Here is a 23,484-nt window from a genome sequence, read left to right on the forward strand (position 1 = left end):
GTTTAAACATAAGAGTTTTAGGGTCCCACAAACATTCAGCCTATGGCAGTAGATTACTTTTCTTTTTTTTTCAGAATGTGATATGTTCATTCGTTCCACATCAAGTTGGAGTCTTTAAAGTGAAGCAGTTTATAGACATTATTGGCCCAGTAGTAGATGAAAATTTGCAGTCTTTATCACTGAAACCTTTTCACCGAGTATATTTAGATTTCAACAGTGTCTGCAAACCTTGCACCAAGGAAATTGTGATGAAAATTAATCCTGGTAAGCTAATGTGTACACTAACCTTTTTTAAAAAAAAATAGTGTAGAATTATCTTAATATACTAATTGTTAAGCTATATATATTAAATGTGGTCTAATCTTGTGGTTCCTAGCTTTTGCATGAATCAAAATCACCAGAAGGCCTGTTTAGATAGGTATTGCTCGCCTGCATCCCAGCATTGATTACTAAGTAGGTCTCTGTTGAAGCCCAAAGATTTGCATGTTCCCTGGAGGTGATGCTGCCTTTTTGAGGATTACATTTTAAATAGTACTGGTTTAGTAATCTATAACATTTATTAAATATTTTAAAGGTTTTTATATTTTATTCTACTTTTTTGTTTGTCTGTAATATAAATTGGTTTTGACAATTCCATGGATTTTCTTGCTGCTATTTCATCTAATCCTCAATCATCTTTTATATATTGTTCCATATGAAATTGCTGATATTCATTTCTCTTTAACCTATAAAATGTGTTCCATATGGGCCAACCCAATCTTTTCAGTTATATGTTTTATTTTTTATGCATGCATTACTTTGTTAAATTTTTTTATATAGGTCTACTTATAAACTGAATTATTCATATTTTCTGAATATGTTTTTGTTTAGAGACAGCTTTAAGTTAGAACCTATGATTAGTGTATTAATTAATTGATAGATATTATTTGGAAAGCTAAAACTAAAAAATGACATTTAAACTTAATATCCAATTTTATAAAAGGTATATCCCCTTTGGTCAGTAATCCTGCTGGACAGTTTGTGGCCAAAGACTTGACAACATACAAGGACTGTGCACCTGTCGCAATGCTGAAGTCAACCCTTACACGCATTCATGATCATCGCTCAAGTGAAGAGTCAAAGGATGCGCTGATAGCCTTTCCCAATGACCGAAATGCAAGTATCAGGTCTGGAGAGCAGAATAGACATTTCAGGTATCATGCTATGTTAAAAACACAAAATGGCCACGATGATATGCAGATGACTGACCAGTTCCCATTGTAACAAACTAATGATTGTAATAATAGTAATAAGATTTTTCTTTTCTTTTTTTGCATTGGAGGAGATAGTTGTTGGGTGGTACTATATTTGCTTTATCTAACCTCTCATCACCTCTGCTGTACTTGCCAGGAAGTGAATAGTTTACCAGATGATTCTTAAAATTTGCTGTTGACAAGTATAGAATAATACTAAAAATAATCACTTTTGGAAATGTGTCAAGTCTTCAGAGTAGTCATGTTTATTATGGCTGAGAGTTTGAATTTAAGATTTATAAAGAAGATTTTAAAATTGTGAAAAAAAGCTAATCATCCTTGTCAATGATGTCATCATTGTTATCATCATCTTCGTCATCGTCTTCATCATCATTTGATCCCCTCCAAGTCACATTTCCTGTAACCTTCCTCAAACTGAACTAAAACCTCCCCAATTAGGATCACAGGTGATGAAAAACTCAATTTGAGCTTACTGAAACTTACCAAAGAAATAACTATCTTACCCGTACTTAGTGAGAAGAAACCCAGGCATCCTGACAGATCTTTATCTGGGCCATTACATCAGAAACTGCGACTGAAATGGGTATTTTTTCTGCCTGCTTGTTTCTCTACCTGGGCCGTCTAAACTTGATAATGTCCCTGGGCTTTCTCTATTTGTCTTTTACCTTTGGTGAGTCTTTAAGCTCATTTAACTTTACAGCCATTTTCTTGCAATACCATTTGATTTTTGGACCATAATTGCTTTGTTTTCCACAACTGGAAAATTCTGGATTTTTATATAGTCTATCTCTTTTATATAGTTTATTATTTTATTTTCTAGATTCCATCCACATCTCTTTTTTATTTGACAAATACCATAAACCACAGAAGTGTAAAAATCACTCAGATTCCGTGTTAGATAATTATACAGTATAAAAAATGGAAACCCATCCCTCTCTCTGGCTCATTGCACTCTTTCCCACCCTGCAGACATAGCTGCTGGAAACAGTTCTTTATGTATCTTATTCATTCATTTCCTATGCTTATACAAATATATCTATATACAGATATAATGTATTAATTTAACATTAACATTTTCTTTCTGTCTAAATCAATATTAATCATATGGTCTAAAAATGCCAGAACTTTTTTGAAGAAGGCTAAGAATTTCCTGTTTATTCCATGGAAGTAATTATTTTCCTCAATTTAATTTTTCCTTACTCATAGAAATACAAAGTGTAGTACAGTTATTTTCTGGCTAGCAATTAGTAACTTTAAGTAATGAAATTTTACAGCATATTAAATTGTCTATAACAATAGCTGCTATTTTATTTTGTAACACATTTTACCTTTTCAGTTTCTGAGAAGAAAATGGAGAGAATTAGGTAGGAATTTTGGGTTAGCTTTTATTTACTACAGTTATGTCCTGTGCTTAGAACAGTGTCAGGTATATAGTAGACACTCAGTAAATATATATTTTAATAAATAAATGTGGGAAAATGTTTTATTTACTTAATACTTTTTGTCCCTATAGTTTGCACATTAGAAAAACAGTGACTTACTGAAATCTGCAGAGGTATTTCTTGGAGTTTATTTTTTAAGAAATTGATAAACATTTAGATGTGTCAGTAGTCAGCTCTTTCTCACTTCAAGCATTTACTACTTCTTTCCAACTCTCTCCTTTTCTCCTTGTTACACAGATACGGATTTAAGATATAGGAATTACTTCTTGGTTCTAATGATGATTAAGGTTCCCAGAGCCAAGGAAATTTAAATATCAATAATTTATCTTTGAATAACAAAACATCTGTTTCTCTCTTATTGCCTCACTGTTCTACAGACTTTAACTCAGTTGAAGCTGTCTTATTGTAACTATTAAGGAATTGTTAAAGACAGGGAGAAATATTAGATTACATTTCATTTGATTATATGATTAATGGGTTCATACTTATGAGTTAATTACTGAGGGTGATTATTGTAATGACTGATAAAATTTGCTGAGAATTGAGGTAGACCAAGGCTAGATGCAAATAAATTGTCCTTTCTGTTTTGTGCAAAATAAATGGTTTGTGAAAGGAAGAACATGAACCCTGTTGAGTGAATATGAGATATAAAGTTGTTTGCAGTTCTTTCATAGGTTTTTTCTCTGTGTAGATTTATTGTTGGTGGTTATTTCATAAACTCTGAGATATTAAGAATGTAGCATGGTTAGCAAATGGATTCATTCTATATTTTTTCTCTAACTTTAATCACAATAATCTACAAGTAGCTAACTCTTAGGAAAAATTAATCAGATTCAGATCTAGTCCCATCTGTAATCTAGAACTGTCCAAATTGCCTATTTGACTAATTCTTTAAGTGGGTTTAGGGTGCATGCCAGTGACCTTAGATATTTTTTCTAATTAGATTGAGAAGAAAATTAGATACCATTCTAGTTCTACATGTAATCATGTTTTGAGATGTAATAGGATATGAGGGAAAGGACTAGAATCTGTCCTATTCACCATTCTATGTCCAACCTTTGGTATTGGAGGAACTCAATAAATACTGATTTTATAAATGCAAATGTGCATAAATATTAACATAATTTGCTCATATTGTAGGACAATTTTCACAAAGATTCCAAGATACAACTATGTGGATCCTGATTTTGCATATACTGAATTTGAAAGAATAGAAAAGAAAGCACATGACAACTATTATGCAAGACACATTGAACATTCAAGAAACATGCGCCTACAAAAACAAGCGGAGAGGTAAAGTTCATTTCCTCAGAAAGAATGAAACAGTCCATGGTGCCTATAGAGCCTTTCTTTACTCTTCAGTTTCTTTTTTGTGATTTAAATGACTTTTTCATATATACAAATAGCAGAACATTAAACTAGTTTGACTACAGTTACTTCCTTTCTTCCTTTTGATTTGTGAATGTCTTGGGTGGGTTTCCCCAGAAGCAGATCCTGAGAGAGGGGTTTGAGCACGTGTGATTTTTGGAGAGTGTTCTTTTAGGAGAAACCTGTACAAGATGAAGGAAGCAGGATAGAGCAGGGGAAGGAACTGAGAAATGATGTGTTGTGAGTAAAGCTTACACCGAGCCTGATGCCTAGGGTCTCTTGAACATAAATTATATCACATAGGTCCTGCCTTGAGCCAAGGGGGCTTGTTTTTTGTGCTCCTTCTCTGTCATTGATTATGAGCTGTGCCTGGTGGGGTGGGGTGGGGTGGGCCTAACTCGTTATGGAGGTGTTTGAGAATGCGTCTCCCCAGCAGAGGGCCATTGTATGCAGATTAGTGCATCAGTCTGTTTAAATGGATCTGAGGGGGATCTGTAGCATGCGCCTTAGGGCATCTTTGGATTTGCTGATGAGTTTTCTAAAAGACTTGGCCTAATTTCATTATTATGATTTCATTAGGGCATACATGTATTCATATAACGATACAGACATAGGATTACAGCCAGGATCAGATATAAAGTCACCTTCCCTCTCAGAAACAGAAATAGAAGAGGATTTACCTTCAGCAATGTGTCAGATCAGACCTAATCAAATGCTAAGTACCAAGAAGATGTCATCCAAGGAGACAGCATCTCTGAAAAGAAAGGCATGTGCAATATTTTACTTTTAATTATACTATGACAATTCAAATATCTTTTGCTAATATTGAACAGTTAATTTTGGACTAATGTGAGTTGATTTTTTTCATAGGTTCTCACAGGACTTAAATCAGGCCCATCCACACCCCATGAAAAACATGATTGTAGCTTAATTTTGACACCAAAGCAAATTCATCAAGTAATCATTGGTAAGAATTGGTAAAAGTCTACTAAAGTCTTTGTTTTTTTAATAGATGTATTGAAGTGTAATTTATATTTCATAAGTTTACCAGTTTAAAGTATGCAAGTCAATCAATTTTAGTAAATTTGCAGGAATAGGCAGCCATCTCACACTTCAATTTTACAGTGCTGTCATTGCCCTCATGACCATATGCGGTTACTTCCTGTTCCCACCCTTAACCCCAGGCAGCTGTTATTCAACTTTGTATCTTTGTAGATTTGCCTATTCTGAACATTTCATATAAAAAGAATCATACAATATGTGGTCTCTCTTATATTTCTGCTTTTACTTAGCATGTTTTTGAGGTTCATCCATGTGGCAGTAGTTATAAATCTTCTCTTCCTTTTTATATCTGAATAGTATCTGATTTTTTGGGAATACCACATTTTGTTTATCTATTTACCAATTGATGAACATTGAGCTATGTTCAGTTTGAAGCTCTATTCTGAATAAGGTTGCTATAAACATTTCCGTTTAATTCTGAGTGAACGTACATTTTCATTTCTTCTGGTTGGATTCCTAGGAGTGGAATTGCTGCTTTGTACTGTAAATTTACATCTAACTTTTGAAGAAACTGCCAAAAATTTTCCAGCGTGACTTTACCAAGTTAAAACCCCACAAACAGTGTATGGGGGTTACAATTTCTCCATATTCTCACCAGCAATTGTTTCTTTCTGTCTTTTTGATTGTAGCCTTCCTAGTGGGTGTGAAACATTTTCACTGTGGTTTGGGTTTACATTTCCCTAGTGAGTAAGATGTTGAATATATTGTCATGTATTCACTTATATGTCTATTTAAATCATATGTCTTCTTTGGAGAAATGTCTTTAAAATTCTTTACCCAATTTTTAATTTGAACATTTGCCTTCTTATTACAGATTTGTAAGAGTTGTTTATATATTTTGGATATAAGTACTTTATCAGATTCAGATACATGATTTTCAAATATTTTCTGTAAGCCCATTTTTTTCACTTTCTTAACAGTATTGTTTAAAGTACAAAAGTTTTTAATTTAAATGAAATTGAATTTATCAAATTTTTTTCTTTTATACGTCATGCTTTAGATATCATGCACAAGAAATCTTTAGCTAACTCAAGATCACAGATATTTTCTTTTGTTCTAAAATTCGTGTAATTTTAGATCTTATATTTAGGACTACAGTTCCTTTTGAGTTAATGTTTGTTTATGGTTTGAGTTAAGCACCTAAATTCATATTGTATGTGGATATTCAGTTGTCCCAGAATCATTGTTGAAAATACTATTATTCCTCATTGAGTTGCCCTGGCACCTTTGTAGAAAATCAATTGACCATATATGTCAGGATTTATTTCTGGTCTCTCAATTCCATTCTGTTGATATGTATGTCTGTCCTTAAAACAGTTCTACAATCTCTTTGACACTGTAGCTTTATAGTAACTTTAGAAATCAGTAAGTGTAAATCCTCCTAATTTGCTCTTCTTTCTTTTTTTAAAAAAGAAATTTCTTTATTTAAAACTGCATTTTTTTTTTCTGTGACACTACAGGTTTACAAGTGAGGAGAGAATTGCCCCTGGCCCATGCCTCTCTCTCCCACCACCCATCACACTCCCAACCTGCCCCCCCAGTCGCGCTTGGGTCTTTGATGAGAGGGGTTCTGCACTATGACAGTCTGTATAAAATCCTGAGGATGTTTGAGGGGTTCAGATGGTCGGGTTCAGGGCCAAGGATGGGACAGTGATGGTTTTACTCTCTCCCATACCTGGCTTTTTGCAACCTCCCTCCTCTTCCAGCCCTCTTGATTTTGGACTGAGGGGGAAGAAAAAGACATCTCCTTTCTGGGGAGATTGAGGGAGATACATACACAAGCACCCAACCCATATTTAACATATTTAGCAACAACCCCACCCCTGTTCTTCCCCCTCAACCTGCAAATAGTAGTTTTAATAAAAACATTTAAAAGACATGTCACTCACAGAGGAAGGTGGCATTTTCCTCAAAATAGTACTAAGTTCAGCCCTGCCCAAGGGATGTGAGAAGATGGGGGATAGGCCAGCAGAGCAAAGCCCTTGACTGCCTCCCTACCAGGTGCAGCAGCAGGATGCCTGCAGAAGCAAAGAATGTCTAAGTGGTTTTCTGGGGACAGGCCTGGTGCCCTGCTAAATGTACTTCCTGATGGACAGGACTGGAGCCAGGTGGGCCTCTTCCCCAGTTCTGTTTGCTCTTTCTCTTAGCATGACCCCTTTGGCTAGCATGCCTAATATGGGAAAGCAAGAAATTAAGGAAAAAAATCAACGTATTTATAAAAACATCTACTTCCCCAAACTAAATAAAAAATTAAGGACCAACAACAGCAACAAAAAAATGAAAAAACTACAGATGGATCCCAGGTTTACTTTTTTTTTTCTTAAAAAGAAAAAGCATTCCACCCCAAATAGCCCAGTCAACAATTCCCTAAAGTAGCAGAAACTCCTTCCGAGGTAGATTTCTGAGTCAGACACTCTTGTCCACCAAGAAATTTTGTTGATTTAAGATGAGCTGCGTGTGAGGCAATAGAGCCTTCTGGAGGGGGTGGGGAGGCACAGGGGGCGTGGCCAGAGTCCTCTGTCCAGAAGTTGTGTCACCATTTTTGGCATCTCTGGGCAGGGTGCGTATCTCCACAGATCCCAGAGCAGATAAGTGGGGTGAGGGAGGGAGAGTGGGGGAGCCCATAGAGAGAGAGAGAGAGACAGAGACAGGCAGAATAGCTGTATGTATATGTGAGAAAGAATAGAGAGAAAGGGATCTGAAAAATAGGATTCTGGATTTGTGTATTTCTGTGTAAGAAGAGAAAGGGGGAGAGGAAAAAAAGACTGAAAAGGTAAAAGGGGAAGACAGACTCCACTCTCCCCTTAGGGGGTCCCATTTTCCCTGCCATGTAGTCAGCACTCCCAGCACTGAGAGAGTCTGGCCGGGGAGGGAGTAACCCCATTTGGCCTTCTCTGTCTTGCGCTTCTCTTTTGGGTTTTGTCCTCTGGATGCCTGTGTCCTCTTTAATAGTTGCCTTGTGAGCCCCCACCCCTGTGGCGCTGAGGGCCGAGATCAGTTGGAAGTGTCAGAGTGAACGCTCCCTGGTCCCTCTGTTGGGAATATCACCGAGGATGAGGTCACAGCCTCCTGCCAGCCGCCATTCGCCCTCGTTTCCCTAGGACTGTACATCTGGCATCCTCTGAGGTTATCCCCTTAGCCCCCCGGCCCCACTGAGTGTCGGAGTGATTCCACCTGGGAAGCCGAATAGGAATCTCCATTGAGTCCAGGCATCCCCAGAAACTTGTCTCCAGATCCTGAGAGATTGAAAGAGCCTCCAGAGCCTGTGGAGGAAGGGGATGTTGGGGAGCTGTGGTGTCTGCGGCCCCCCGGGGTAACTGACATAGCAGTCTTGACAGCATAGATGTTTGCCTCCTCTTGGAACTTCCCAATATTTTTCTTACAGCAAATCCGCTTGTTGCCAAACCAGTTGGAGACCTGAGAGATGGTGATTCCACACTTCTTGGCACGCTCCTCCTTAGCCTTCTCACTAGGATATGGGTTACTCAGGTGGGAGTAGAAATACTGTCTTTTTTCTAGTTTTTTGAGGTAGAAGCTTATATTATAGATTTAGCCCCTCCTTTTTTTTCTAATGTGATAATTCAGTGCTCTGTGTTTCTCACTAAGCTGTAATTTACCTACGTTCCCACCTATTCTTACGTATTTTTACTTTCTTTCGGTTTAATGTATTATCTGATTTTCCTTGAAACATTCTGTTTGGCTCATGAGTTATGTAGAAGTGTGTTATCTAAATTCTAAGACTTTTTTTTCTGTTAATTAATTTCTAGTTTGATCCCATTTGGTATACACATGTATGACTTCAGTTCTTTAACATTTTTGAAGATTTGTTAAGTCTGATCCTGCATGTGGTCTCTCTTGTTGGCGGTTCATATGACTTGAAAAGAAGTTGTATTCTGCTATTGTTAGATGGAGTATTCTTTAATGTCAGTTAGATCCTAATTAGTTAATGGTGTTACTTATTTCTACTAAATCTTTACTGTTTTCTGCCTAGTCCCTCAGTTGTTGATAAATGTGAATGAGGTCCCAAACTATACTTGTAGATTTTCTTATTTATCCTATGAATGGTCAGTTTTGTTTAGTTTATTTTGAAGCTCCATTGTTTGGTACATACACTTTTAAGACTGTTATGTTGAGGCACAGCCAAGATGGTAGCGTGAGTAGGACAGAGGGAATCTCCTCCCAAAAACATATATATTTTTGAAAATACAACAAATACAACTAATCCTAAAAGAGAGACCAGAAGACACAGGACAACAGCCAGACTATATCCACACCTATGAGAACCCAGCGCCTGGTGAAAGGGGTAAGATACAAGCCACAGCCCGATGGGACCTGAGGCCCCTCACCCCAGCTCCCGGTGGGAGGAGAGGAGTTGGAGCGGGGAGGGAGAGGGGGCCCAGGACTGCTAAACACCCAGCCCTAGCCATCCACACCAGAGCGCAGACACAGAGCACACGTGGGGTGCTGGATACTAGGGAAGCAGGACAGTAAGACCTGTGAGCGGGTTCCTGAAAGCGAGTGCTTTTTGAAAGTCTTAAAGGGACAGGGACCCCACAGCTGGACAGAAGCATCCCGGATCACAGTCCAGCAGCTGGAAATTCCAGGGAACTCCGGGCGCACTAACCCCCTGGGCAACAGCTCTGAGACCCCTCACGGAAGTAAACAGCCAAACAGCCCCCTGTCCATCACCCCTTGGGCGCGGCAAAAGCAGAGAAGCAGTCTAAGGCTGGCCACACCCTCAGAAAGGGAGCTTCCTCCATACCGGCCGGCAAGACACAAGACCCAGCCTACATGCAGTTACCCAACACAAACCACTAGGGGACGCAGTTGTCCCAGTAAAGAAAGGCCAGTAGCAAGCGGAAAGTTTGGCCCTCCCAGCTGACAGTCAGTAGCACCTATCAAGATGAAAAGGCAAAAAATATGATCCAGACACGACTAACCCAGACAGCTTCGGCATCTGCTACATCTTCCCCTGAGAAGGAACCTGGGGAGATAGATTTAACCAGTCTTCCTGAAAAAAGAATTCAAAACAAAAGTCATAACCATGCTGATGGACTTGCAGAGAAATATGCAAGAACTAAGGAGGGAGAATACAGAAATAAAACAAGCTCTGGATGGACTTCAAAACAGAATGGACGAGATGCAAGAGACCATTAATGGACTAGAAAACAGAGACCAGGAACGCAGAGAAGCTGATGCAGAGAGAGATAAAAGGATCTCCAGGAATGAAAGAATTTTAAGAGAACTGTGTGACCAATCGAAATGGAATGATATCTGCATTATAGGGATAACAGAGGAAGAAGAGAGAGAAAAAGGGATAGAAAGTGTCTTTGAAGAAATAATTGCTGAAAACTTCCCCAAACTAGGGGAGGAAGTGGCCTCTCAGAACACAGAGGTACACAGAACTCCTATGACAAGGGATCCAAGGAGGGCAACACCAAGACACATAATAATTAAAATGGTAAAGATCAAAGACAAGGACAAAGTATTAAAGGCAGCCAGAGAGAAAAAAAAAAGGTCACCTACAAAGGAAAACCCATCAGGCTATCATCAGACTTCTCAACAGAAACTCTACAGGCCAGAAGAGAATGGCATGATATACTTAATGCAATGAAACAGAAGGGCCTCAAACCAAGACTACTGTATCCAGCACGAATATCATTTAAATATGAAGGAGGGATTAAACAATTCCCATACAAGCAAAAGTTGAGGGAATTTGCCTCCCACAAACAACCTCGACAGGGCATCTTACAGGGACTGCTCTAGATGGGAGCACTCCTAAAAAGAGCACAGAACAAAACACCCGACATATGAAGAAGGGAGGAGGAGGAATAAGAAGGGAAAGAAATGAAGAATCATCAGACCGTTTATATTAGCTAAATAAGCAAGTTAAGTTAGACAGTAAGATAGTAAAGAAGCTAACCTTGAACTTTGATAACCACAAACTTAAAGCCTGCAATGGCAAAAAGTACATACGTTTCAATAATCACCCTAAATGTAAATGGACTGAATGCACCAATCAAAAGACACAGAGTAATAGAATGGATAAAAAAGCAACATCCATCTATATGCTGCTTGCAAGAGACTCACCTCAATCCCAAAGACATGCACAGACTTAAAGTCAAGGGATGGAAAAAGATATTTCATGCAAACAACAGAGAGAAAAAAGCAGGTGTTGCAATACTAGTATCAGACAAAACAGACTTCAAAATAAAGAAAGTAACAAAAGATAAAGAAGGACATTACATAATGATAAAGGGATCAGTCCAACAAGAGGATATAACCATTATCAATATATATGCACCCAATACAGGAGCACCGACATATCTGAAACAAATACTAACAGAACTAAAGGAGAAAATAGAATGCAATGCATTCATTCTGGAAGACTTCAACACACCACTCACTCCAATGGACAGATCCACCAGACAGAAAATAAGTAAGGACACAGAGGCCCTGAACAACTCACTAGAACAGATGGACCTAATAGACATCTATAGAACTCAACATCCAAAAGCAACAGGATACGCATTCTTCTCAAGTGCACATGGAACATTCTCCAGAACAGACCACATACTAGGCCACAAAAACAGCCTCAGTAAATTCCAAAAGGTTGAAATCCTACCAACCAACTTTTCAGACCACAAAGGCATAAAACTAGAAATAAATTGTACAAAGAAAGTAAAAATGCTCACAAACACATGGAGGCTTAACAACACACTCCTAAATAATCAATGGATCAATGACCAAATCAAAATGGAGATCCAGCAATATATGGAAACAAACGACAACAACACAAAGCCCCAACTACTGTGGGATACAGCAAAAGCAGTCTTAAGAGGAAAGTATACAGCAATCCAGGCATATTTAAAGAAGGAAGAAAAATCCCAAATGAATGGTCTAATGTCACAATTATCGAAATTGGAAAAAGAAGAACAAATGAGGCCTAAGGTCAGCAGAAGGAGGGACATAATAAAGATCAGAGAAGAAATAAATAAAATTGAGAAGAATAAAACAATAGCAAAAATCAATGAAACCAAGAGCTGGTTCTTCGAGAAAATAAACAAAATAGATAATCCTCTAGCCAGATTTATTAAGAGGCAAAGAGAGTCAACACAAATCAACAGTATCAGAAACGAGAAAGGAAAAATCACGACACACACCACAGAAATACAAAGAATTATTAGAGAGTACTATGAAAACCTACATGCTAACAAGCTGGGAAACCTAGGAGAAACAGACAACTTCCTAGAAAACTACAACCTTCCAAGATTGACCCATAAAGAAACAGAAAATCTAAATAGACTAATTACCAGCAATGAAATTGAAGTGGTAATCAAAAAACTACCCAAGAACAAAATCCCCGGGCCACATGGATTTACCTCGGAATTTTATCAGACATACAGAGAAGACATAATACCCATTCTCTTTAAAGTTTTCCAAACAATAGAAGAGGAGGGAATACTCCCAAACTCATTCTATGAAGCCAACATTATCCTAATACCAAAACCAGACAAAAACCCCACCAAAAAATAAAACTACAGAGCAATAGCCCTGATGAACGTAGATGCAAAAATACTGAACAAAATATTAGCAAACCGAATTCAAAAATACATCAAAAGGATCGTACACCATGACCAAGTGGGATTCATCCCAGGGATGCAAGGATGTTACAACATTCGAAAATCCATCAACATCATCCACCACATCAACAAAAAGAAAGACAAAAACCACATGATCATCTCCATAGATGCTGAAGAAGCATTCAATAAAATTCAACATCCATTCATGATAAAAACTCTCAACAAAATGGGTATAGAGGGCAAGTACCTCAACATAATAAAGGCCATATATGATAAACCCACAGCCAACATCATACTGAACAGCGAGAAGCTGATAGCTTTTCCTCTGTCATCGGGAACAAGACAGAGATGTCCACTCTCCCCACTGTTATTCAACATAGTACTGGAGGTCCTAGCCACAGCAATTAGACAAAACAAAGAAATACAAGGAATTCAGATTGGTAAAGAAGAAGTTAAACTGTCACTATTTGCAGATGTCATGATACTGTACATAAAAAACCCTAAACACTCCACTCCAAAACTACTAGAGCTAATATCGGAATTCAGCAAAGTTGCAGGATACATAATTAACACTTAGAAATCTGTGGCTTTCCTATACACTAACAATAAACTAGTAGAAAGAGAAATCAGGAAGATAATTCCATTCACAGTAGCATCAAAAAGAATAAAATACCTAGTAATAAACCTAACCAAGGAAGTGAAAGACCTATACCCTGAAAACTATAAGACACTCTGAAGAGAAATTGAAGAGGTCACTAACAAATGGAAACTCATCCCATGCTCCTGGCTAGGAAGAATTAATATCGTCAGAATGGCCATCCTGCCCAAAGCAATATACAGATTTGATGCAATCCCTGTCAAACTACCAACAGCATTCTTCAATGAACTGGAACAAATAGTTCAAAAATTCATATGGAAACACCAAAGACCCCGAATAGCGAAAGCAATCCTGAGAAGGAAGAATAAAGTGGGGTGGATCTCATTCCCCAACTTCAAGCTCTACTACAAATCCACAGTAATCAAGACAATTTGGTACTGGCACAAGAACAGAGCCACAGACCAGTAGAACAGACTAGAGAATCCAGACATTAACCCAAACATACATGGCCAATTAATATTTGATAAAGGAGCCATGGACATACAATGGGGAAATGACAGTCTCTTCAACAGATGGTGCTGGCAAAACTGGAAAGCTACATGTAAGAGAATGAAACTGGATCACTGTCTAACCCCATACACAAAAGTAAACTCCAAATGGATCAAAGACTTGAATGTAAGTTATGAAACCATAAAACTCTTAGAAAAAAACATAGGCAAAAATCTCTTAGACATAAACATGAGTGACCTCTTCTTGAACATATCTCCCCGGGCAAGGGAAACAAACGCAAAAATGAACAAATGGGACTATATCAAGCTGAAAAGCTTCTGTACAGCAAAGGGCACCATCAATAGAACAAAAGGTATCGTACAGTATGGGAGAATATATTCGTAAATGACAGATCCGATAAAGGGTTGACATCGAAAATATATAAAGAGCTCACACACCTCAACAAACAAAAAGCAAATAATCCAATTAAAAAATGGGCAGAGGAGCTGAATAGACAGTTCTCTAAAGAAGAAATTCAGATGGCCAACAGACACATGAAAAGATGCTCCACATCGCTTGTCATCAGAGAAATGCAAATTAAAACCACAATGAGATATCATCTCACACCAGCAAGGATGGCTACCATGCAAAAGACAAACAACAACAAATGTTGGCGTGGTTGTGGAGAAAGGGGAACCCTCCTACACTGCTGGTGGGAATGTAAATTAGTTCAACCATTGTTGAAAGCAGTATGGAGGTTCCTCAAAATGCTCAAAATAGAAATACCATTTGACCCAGGAATTCCACTTCTTGGAATTTACCCTAAGAATGCAGCACTCCAGTTTGAAAAAGACAGATGCACCCTATGTTTATCACTGCACTATTTACAATAGCCAAGATATGGAAGCAACCTAAATGTCCATCGATAGATGAATGGATAAAGAAGATGTGGTACATATACACAATGGAATATTACTCAGCCATAAGAAAAAAACAAATCCTACCATTCACAACAACATGGATGGAGCTAGAGGGTATTATGCTCAGTGAAATAAGCCAGTTGGAGAAAGACAAGTACCAAATGATTTCACTCATATGTGGAGTATAAGAACAAAAGAAAACTGAAGGAACAAAACAGCAGCAGAAGCACAGAACCCAAGAATGGACTAATAGTTACCAAAGGGAAAGGGACTGGGGAGGATGGGTGGGAAGGGAGGGATAAGGGCGGGAAAAAAAGAAAGAGGGCATTACGATTAGCATGTATAGTGTGTGTGGGGGCACGGGGAGGGCTGTGCAACACAGACAAGACAAGTAGTGATTTTACAGCATCTTACTATGTTGATGGACAGTGACTGTGAACGGGGATGTTGGGGGGACTTGGTGAAGGGGGGAGCCTAGTAAACATAATATTCTTCATGTAATTGTAGATTAATGTTACCAAAATAAAATTAAAAAAAAAGACTATTATGTCTTCTTGGCCAAGATTATTATGTCTTCTTTGTCTCATTTATCACTGTGTAATGTCCCTCTTTGTCCCTGGTCATTTTCTTTGCTGTGAAATGTTCTTTGTCTGGTATCGACGTAGCTATTACAACTTCCTTTTGTTTAGTCACTGAATTGTTTATCTTTTTACTTTGTTCTTACTTTTGACTTACTATGTTATTACATTTGATGTAAGTTTCCCGTGGACAGAATATAGTAGTTTTTTAATCCATTCTGACAATCTCTTTTTTAATTGGTGTGTTTGTATCATTTATATGTGATGTAAATATTGATATGTCAGGATCTTGGAATGGCATTCAAGATCTTTTCTTTGTCTTTATAAACTTTCAAAAGTTATTCTTTAGTTCTTAAAAGTTTTCAAAACTCTGGGCATGTTTTTTTTTTTATGTTTATCCTATTGAATTTCACTGAGCATCTAGAATCTGAAGATTTACATTTTTTGCTAAATTTGGACATTTTCCAGCCCTATTTCTTCAAATATTTTTCCAGCTCCCCACCACCACTTTTGCCCTCTCATTCTAGAACTCCAATTACATGAATTTTAGACCTGTTGCTTTATTCCGCAGGTCTCAGACTCTCTTAATTTTTGTACGATCTGTTTTTCCCAGATTGTATAAATTCTGCTGATACTTCTTCAGGTTCACCAACTTTGTTCTTCTGTCATCTCATTCTGTTTTCTATTGGTTTTCTATTTTACTTGCTGTGTTTTTAAATTTTAGGATTTCCACCTAGTTCTTCTTTGAATATTCTATTTCTTTACTGAAATTCTTTTTCCATTTATTTCAAGAGTATTTGTAATTGCTTATTCTCTCATTTTTATAATAGCTTCCTTTAAAACTCCTGTCAAGTAATCCCAACATGTGTCATCTCAATCTTGGTGTCTTCGAGCTTTTTCTGATTCTTGGTATGAAGAGTAATTTTGGTTTATATCCTTGACATTTTGAGTACTATGTTATGAGATTGTGCTGTAGTACAAATGTCTATTTCATTGCTGCTTTTTTAGTACAAGGTAGCTTTGGTGAGCAGGTCTTCATCTCATGGACTGTGAAGGGCCAAGTGAGGAGGGAAGGGAATGTTATGACTACCTCTGTTAGTGTAGGGTGGTGGTAGTCAATAGAACTCCATCCTACAGTCTCATAAGTGCCTGGTCCAAAGGAAGAGGGGCACTGCCTCTTGTTAGCCTTAGTGCAGGGCAGGGATGGTTAACAGGCCTTTACTCCACTGTCTTTTCAGCACCTGGTGTTGAGGGGGTCACCTTCTTTCATGTTCTTTCATGGTGTTTTCCTGTAACAGGGAAGGTATAGTCAAAAGGGTTTGGTCCTATAAGGCCGTCCTCTTCTCAGATCTTGGGGTAGAGAGCATGGGTTGCAGGCTGCTCTAGTTCCCAGGCTAAGATAATAACCCAGAGAAATTCATCAAAGGTTCATACCTCTATTTCTGAAGTCCCTAGGCAGTCCATTTTCTTTTCTTACTTTTCAAAGGGTTCTGATAGTTACTTTAAAGATTTTGTCAACATTTTTATTCGTAATTAGAAGAGTACAATGGACTGTGTATACTCAGTTTGTCTGGAAATAAACTTGAACTATGAAAGAGATGTATCACTCTAAAATCTGCTGTAGTTATTAAATACATTGCTATTCTCTTTTGTAAGGGGCTGGAAAACAGCCACACAGATAATTGTGGCTTAATAGCTTTATCATGATGAAAGAGGCATAAAAACTAAAATGCAATGGCCAAGATTTCATTGTGGATAATGGTCAGGCAGGCGGGAAAGAGTGTTCTTACTCAAACCAGACTGCTCCCCTCTCCAGATCCTATCCTTCTTGGGGAGGGAGGTCACCAACACCAAAAGCATTGCTTTGGCCAGGGATTCAGAATGTCAGGACATCTTGCTATGCTTTGTGTTTCCTCATACTTAGTTCCTGTTTTGTTGTGCTGAGTCTGTCTGCATTTACCCTGTGGAGACCAGAAATGAATGTTTGAACCTGACACCAGCTTTCTCCCTTTACAGTGGTTTTTGAGTCACCATGCTCTATAACATGTTCATCAGACCCACCTGACCACCTTGTCTGGCCCCAGATTCTGGATTCTCAGTCTGAGGTCTCCATTGTTCAGATAGGGAACAAAGATCCTTTTAAGCATATGGCAAGTAATATTCATTGTAACAGGCTCTAATGCATTCATAAAGTTTAACTTATCAACTCAGTTTAAGAAGGCAAAGCAACTTCAACTTCTGTTCAAATTGGATTAACAAGGCCCAAATTCACGCATCTGTCTGAAACAACCAAAAACAACAGACAAAATGTATATAAGATAAGCACTTTCAAGACACTGGGTATCAGGCAATGAAGGTGAGTGATAGCTGACAGGAAACAAAATCTAGGAAGCCTTACCCAGGCTTATTGCTGTCAGAGAATTTCTGGTCCACTGCACAGAGAGATGGAACCCGGAAGAACTTGATAGAATTCTTCAGATGAGGATACTTGTTTGAGAACCAGAACTCAGGAGAAGAGAGTATAGGATAGGAAAGAGCTGTGTGCAAAGAGAACTCGTGTTCTGCCAAGGTTTCCCTCAGTTATTCTGAAAAAATGCCAGTCTGCTCATGGGTGTGAGGAAAACTAAAGTGAGGGAAAAAAACCATTAAAAAGGACTATAAAATCATACAGTAATCATACAGGCATCATAATAGTGAGTGAAAATACCCAGGCAGACCAGAAAAAAAAAAACCCTCTTAACTCCTAGGGCATTGGGGCAGAGTATTTAGGAAGTTCTTACCTCAGTAGTAAAAAATAATTACTATTCAGAGCACTACTGTGGACCTGGGTAACTTTCATAAAGGCAAGACCTGGAAGGATTGATCTTTTTCAAAGTAACTTCCTCCTGGAACATAGCTCAAGAATACTCATAGGAATATGAAAAATATCCAGCACTTAATGAGATAATATTTACAGTATCTGATATCCAAACATAGATTACTAGGCATAAAAAGGGAGGAAAACACAACCCATTACAAGGAGAACAGTTGATCAATTAAACCTAACCAACAGGGATATATATATGTTAGAAGTATCCAACAAGGACATTGAAACAGTTGTTACAGCTGTATTCTTTATATTCAAAAAGTTATGCAGAGACACAGAAGATATAAAAAATGATCCATATGCTCTACAGATTCAACACAGTTCTGATCAAAATCACATCAATATATATATATATATTTTTTTAGGAGAACAAGGTAGTCTTTTATTTAGTGATAAAGTGAAAGGACAGAGCTCCCGGCTCACGCCGGGAGGGGACAAGAGAGTCCCCCATCAAGATCTTTTGTACAAATTGACAGGTCCATTTAAAAACTCAGATAAAGGCACAAAGTAATTACAGTAGTCAAAACAATTTTGAAAAAGAAAAACAAGTTGGAGATAAAACATCACCTGATTTCAAGACTTACAAAGTTACAGCAATCAAAAAAATAGTGTGGTATTGCCATAAATATAGACACATAGATCAATGAAACCTAAATGAGGGTTTAGGAATAGGCCTGCGCATACTGGACAACTGAATTTTGACAAAGGTACAAAGATAATGCAGTGCAGAAAGGATTGTTTCAGTAATTAGCACTGGTGCATATGAACCTCATAACAAAAAGAAAAAGAAAAGCAGAGTTTGTATCCATACCTTGTATTATGTGCCAAAACTAAATAAATATAGATCATAAGCTACATGCTTCATCCCTTGTAGAAGGAAGCATAGGACAAAATATCTGTGACCATGGGGAAAGCAAAAAACTCTTAGATATGACCCAAAAAATATGATCCATAAAAGAACAAATGGATAAATTGGAACTGATGGAATTTAAAAGCTTATTCAAAAGCAGCTGAAAAGAGGATGAAAGGAAGCCATAGACTGAGAAAATATTTGTAAATTACCTATCTGATGAGAGAATTGCAAGCAGAGTGTATATAAAACTTTTGAGACAGACTCAATTTTAAGAAAACAACCCAATTGAAAAATAGACAAAAGAGTTGAGCAGATACTTCATCAACAACAATATACAAATGACAAATAAATACATGGAGAGATGTACAACATCGTTATTTGTTAGGGAAACACAAAACCACCAGGAGATACAACTATACAACTACAAATCTATTAGAATGTCAAAAGTTAAAAAAAAAACAAACCCCAAACTCATCATTTGAATTGATGCCAAAAATGAGGGGGAACTGGGACTCTTGTACATTACTAGTGGAACGGGAAATTTTACCACCACTTGAGAACAGTTTGGAAGTTTCTTATACATTTAAACATGCATCTACCATATGATCCATCCATGCCACTCCTAAATATTTATCCAAAAGAAATGAAAGCATATATTCAAACAAATACTTTGGCACAAATGTCTCAGCACCTTAAACTGTAATGGCCGGTACTTGAAAACCATCTGAGTGTCAGTCAACAGACAATAGATTAACATTCACCTGTAATGAACTACCACTTAATATATAAAGGAATGGACTGTTGGCACATGAGATGAGTGAATCTCTAGGGAATTTACTTGGTGAAAGAAATCAGAGCCAAACTGCACGTGCTATATTTTTCCCCTCTCATTAAACTCTAGAAAATGCAAACTGATCTGTAGTGACATAAAGCAGGTAAGTGATTGTCTGGGAAAGGGGAGTATGGAGGATGATGGGAGGGAGAGAATATAAAGGGGCACAAGAAAACTTTTTGAAGCAATGTAGGTCTACTTTCTTTGTGATTATTTCACAGGTGTCTACATACGTCAACACTTAAGAAATTCTACACGTTAAACATGCAGCTTACTCTACATCAGTTGTAATTAAATCAAACTGTTAAAGCAGGGCAAGGCATAGTTATTAAAATTGTTATAAAAGTGTTTGGTATTTAAAGGGGAAAATGTAAGGAATAAGTCATGGGAAAATTACCCATTTCCGTGCATTCTGGATAAGTGAACATACATGTATTCATGAGAATGGTGAGGGTGTTGGCCAGTGTAATTTATATTGAATGTTAGCTGACAATCTCCAAACATTATATTATAGACATTTAATTTGTCTGGTTGATAATTTTCTAGGTACCATTTTCTACAAACTAATTGGTCGAAATACAGTATGAAAACTGAAATAAATGAACACATTTGCCAACACTGAACTTAATAACTTGCTTTTCATTTTTTCAGGGCCCTCTGTCCTTAATTTTGGTGAAGTTTGTGTGAACTCCACAAATACTCATCTACTGCATGTTATTAATATGCTACCTATGCATATTTTGATCCAATTAGATATTGATTTGGAAGAACTTCAGAAAACCAAGCAGTTTTCATATGTGGTTCCACCTACAGCTAGTACTCATATTTCAATGGTATTTGACTCTCCAACCATTGGAAAATTTTGGAAGTAAGATATATTTTTGAATTTTTATATGCTAGAATCAAAGTGTGCTTTTGTAGAATATGTATGTATTTGCCCCAGTAATTTCAGTATATATTGTGTTTGGTCCCAGAACATAGTAATTATATGTGCACCAATTTGTAGGTTTGTAGTTTCATATTTCAGTGGTAGTCTGATTATCATTCATAATTATTTTGATGTATGCTTACTAAGAATTAATTGTGAATGTTTATAGGATATGCATTTTTATGTGTAATTGAATTCTGTAATTGCAAATAGCTAGTCTTGGTTAAGTTTGGATGTTTTTACTGTGTTACAGGGCTTTCAGCTTTACAGTGAATGGTATACCCAGTGGGCACATCCTGGTGACGGCAGTTGTCATTCCAGTAAAACTTGAGCTATCTTCTCATGAGCTAGTATTGAGACCGCACGGTTCCTCGATGAAAACATGTTTTAGGGGAACAGTTAGGTTACATAATCATCATAATTATTTTCCCCAGTTTGAATGGCAACCAGTAAACACAGGAAGAGGGATGGCATTTTCCATTCATCCAGCTAAAGGTAATAGTTCATTCTGTTTGTTTGATTTTAGACACTCGTTTATTCATGTATTTAGGCATCAATCATTTATTGAATGTATATTACACAAGGGTGTGAAAAACAGAAATAAATCAGATGTGGTCAATGGGGCATTTATTTTTACATACTTAAGTACATATATTTGATTTTAAAATATGGATCCTGTATTAGTCAGGCTTCTCCAGAGAAATAGGAGCAAAAAGAAATGTATCTATACAGAGAGAGAAAGATTTTAAAGGATTGGCACATATAATTGTGTGGGCTGGCAGTTTGAAGTCTTCAAGGGCAGTTGGCAGGCTGGAGACCCCGGGAAGCATCATGCTGTGGTCTTGAATCCAAAGGAACCTCAGCTTTTCTCTTCAGACCTTCAGCTAAATGGATGAGGCCCGCCCACATTACGGAGAAAAATCTGCTTTACTCAAAGCCTATTGATTTAAACATTAATCGTATCTAAAAAAATACTTTCATAGTAGCATCTAGACTGATGTTTGACCAAACCACTGTGTACTGCAGCCTGACCAAGTTCACAGATGAAACTATCACAGATGCTGATGAACACAGTATTTTGTTTTAGTTTTAGTTTGATGATGGTGGTAAAATCTGATTCAGAATGACTTAGATTTTCTTAGATTGTGAATTCTTTTAGAAGGATCCTCAAATTTTTTATAGTCATTATTTGAAACAGGTAATAAAACCCAATTAATAAAATTTAGATCTTAAAACTGTATTTTTAAATAATGATTTTTTAAATTAATAGCAAGTAATCTCAGATTGGCTGTTTTCATTAAGCAGTAAATTTGGTTCCTCATATTTGCTAATTTTCCTCTTAACCTTGTTTCTGCCATTTCCTGAAATCTAACATGATATACCTATTATAAGAACTGAGCCCTGGTAACTATTAAACTTTCCACTTATCTAATAGCTTGTCAGATTTGGCAAATATCATTGTGATGTGGTATGAAGACCTCATGAGGATGCAGGCTATTATGTGAAGAAATAAAAGGGCAGGTTAGAAGTTGAATGATCAATATAGTGTCTTTGTTTTATGGACATGTCATGCCTTTCCAGTGAGATGGAAAAATCTGTATCTTTGTATCTGCAGCGATTCATGTGGTGCTTTAGGACTAGCTGAAGTCCACTTCTGCATGAACGGAAAGTAAAACAAACTTTGGAGTTACATAGACCTGATTTTAAAACTACTCTTAGCTTCTCACTAGATTTGTGATCTTGAAAAAGGTACTCTATAAGCACTACTTTCCTTATTTGTGAAGTAGGGAGACTGATATTCTCATAAAGAGTACATGGAAAAACTTCTTCTATAGTGACTGGCAAATGGTAGGTGCCAAATAAGTAGATAGCTATTTGATTATGAAAATTTGCTAATTCTGTTTGACTTATTTTTTTCCTTGCAAGTGTCCTCAGAATAATAGCAGTGTATCATGCATCTTGCCATCCATCCGCACTATCAGTTCCTTGCTCCCTACTTCCTTCACTGTCTCTTTCCCTCCCTCTTTTCTTCTTCTTCCCTTCCCTTTGCCCTCCCTCCCTCTTTATCTCTAATTTAGGAATAGTTATCACTTGGGATCTAAATAGACCGTATTTCAGATCATAGAGGAGCTCTGGTTTGTAGAACTCTTGCCTTAGGTGTACTTTCTTTTAAGAATCAGTCATTTCCAAATCATAATTTTTATGTAACTATCAGTGTAACAGGGAGTGTTATAAACAAGCTTAAGTATTAATTTAAATTCACTTAATTTTAGGGTGGATGTATAGGTGGGTGTATACCGTGGAAGAATAGGGTTGTCCCTTCATTAGGGTTGGAGATCATCACTATAGCCGTATTTAATCTTTTTATTCACCTGGGTTGACTTAACACAGTTCAGAACTTAACACAGTTCCAGATTATAATTTACTAAGCATTCAAGGTATACTTCCATCATTATTTAGCAGATTCATTTGGCGAAGCTCTTTTTTTATTATTAATACTGGTAATACTGAGTCCTGCCCTAATCTAGAAAAAAGCTGAGTGAACAATCAGAGAAGAAAGAGAAAGTGTTTGTGCCTATTTCAGAGATTCTAGATTGCCTCCTCCAGTTCTTTGGAACAGTTATCAAACAGTGGTAGTTACAGTATCTGCATTCCAGCTCCAGGTTCTGACCAAGCCTGTGAAATGGCACCAAGAGTGTCTGGGAAGCACAG

General features: G+C 37.3%; 1 protein-coding gene across 1 annotated transcript in view; it reads left to right on the top strand.

Annotated features, from left to right (window-relative positions):
• CFAP47 (cilia and flagella associated protein 47) overlaps positions 1–23,484 on the top strand; it is a 510,608-nt gene that overhangs the window by 39,555 nt on the left and 447,569 nt on the right. Inside the window, exons 9-15 of the mRNA XM_057495502.1 lie at positions 75–264; positions 983–1,193; positions 3,836–3,988; positions 4,643–4,829; positions 4,934–5,030; positions 20,496–20,712; positions 21,026–21,267. Of these exons, the coding sequence (XP_057351485.1) occupies positions 75–264; positions 983–1,193; positions 3,836–3,988; positions 4,643–4,829; positions 4,934–5,030; positions 20,496–20,712; positions 21,026–21,267 (1,297 nt within the window). The remainder of the gene's footprint in view (positions 1–74; positions 265–982; positions 1,194–3,835; positions 3,989–4,642; positions 4,830–4,933; positions 5,031–20,495; positions 20,713–21,025; positions 21,268–23,484) is intronic.

Source organism: Manis pentadactyla, chromosome X, assembly GCF_030020395.1.
Source record: "Manis pentadactyla isolate mManPen7 chromosome X, mManPen7.hap1, whole genome shotgun sequence".
In the NCBI taxonomy this organism is placed as follows: domain Eukaryota; kingdom Metazoa; phylum Chordata; class Mammalia; order Pholidota; family Manidae; genus Manis; species Manis pentadactyla.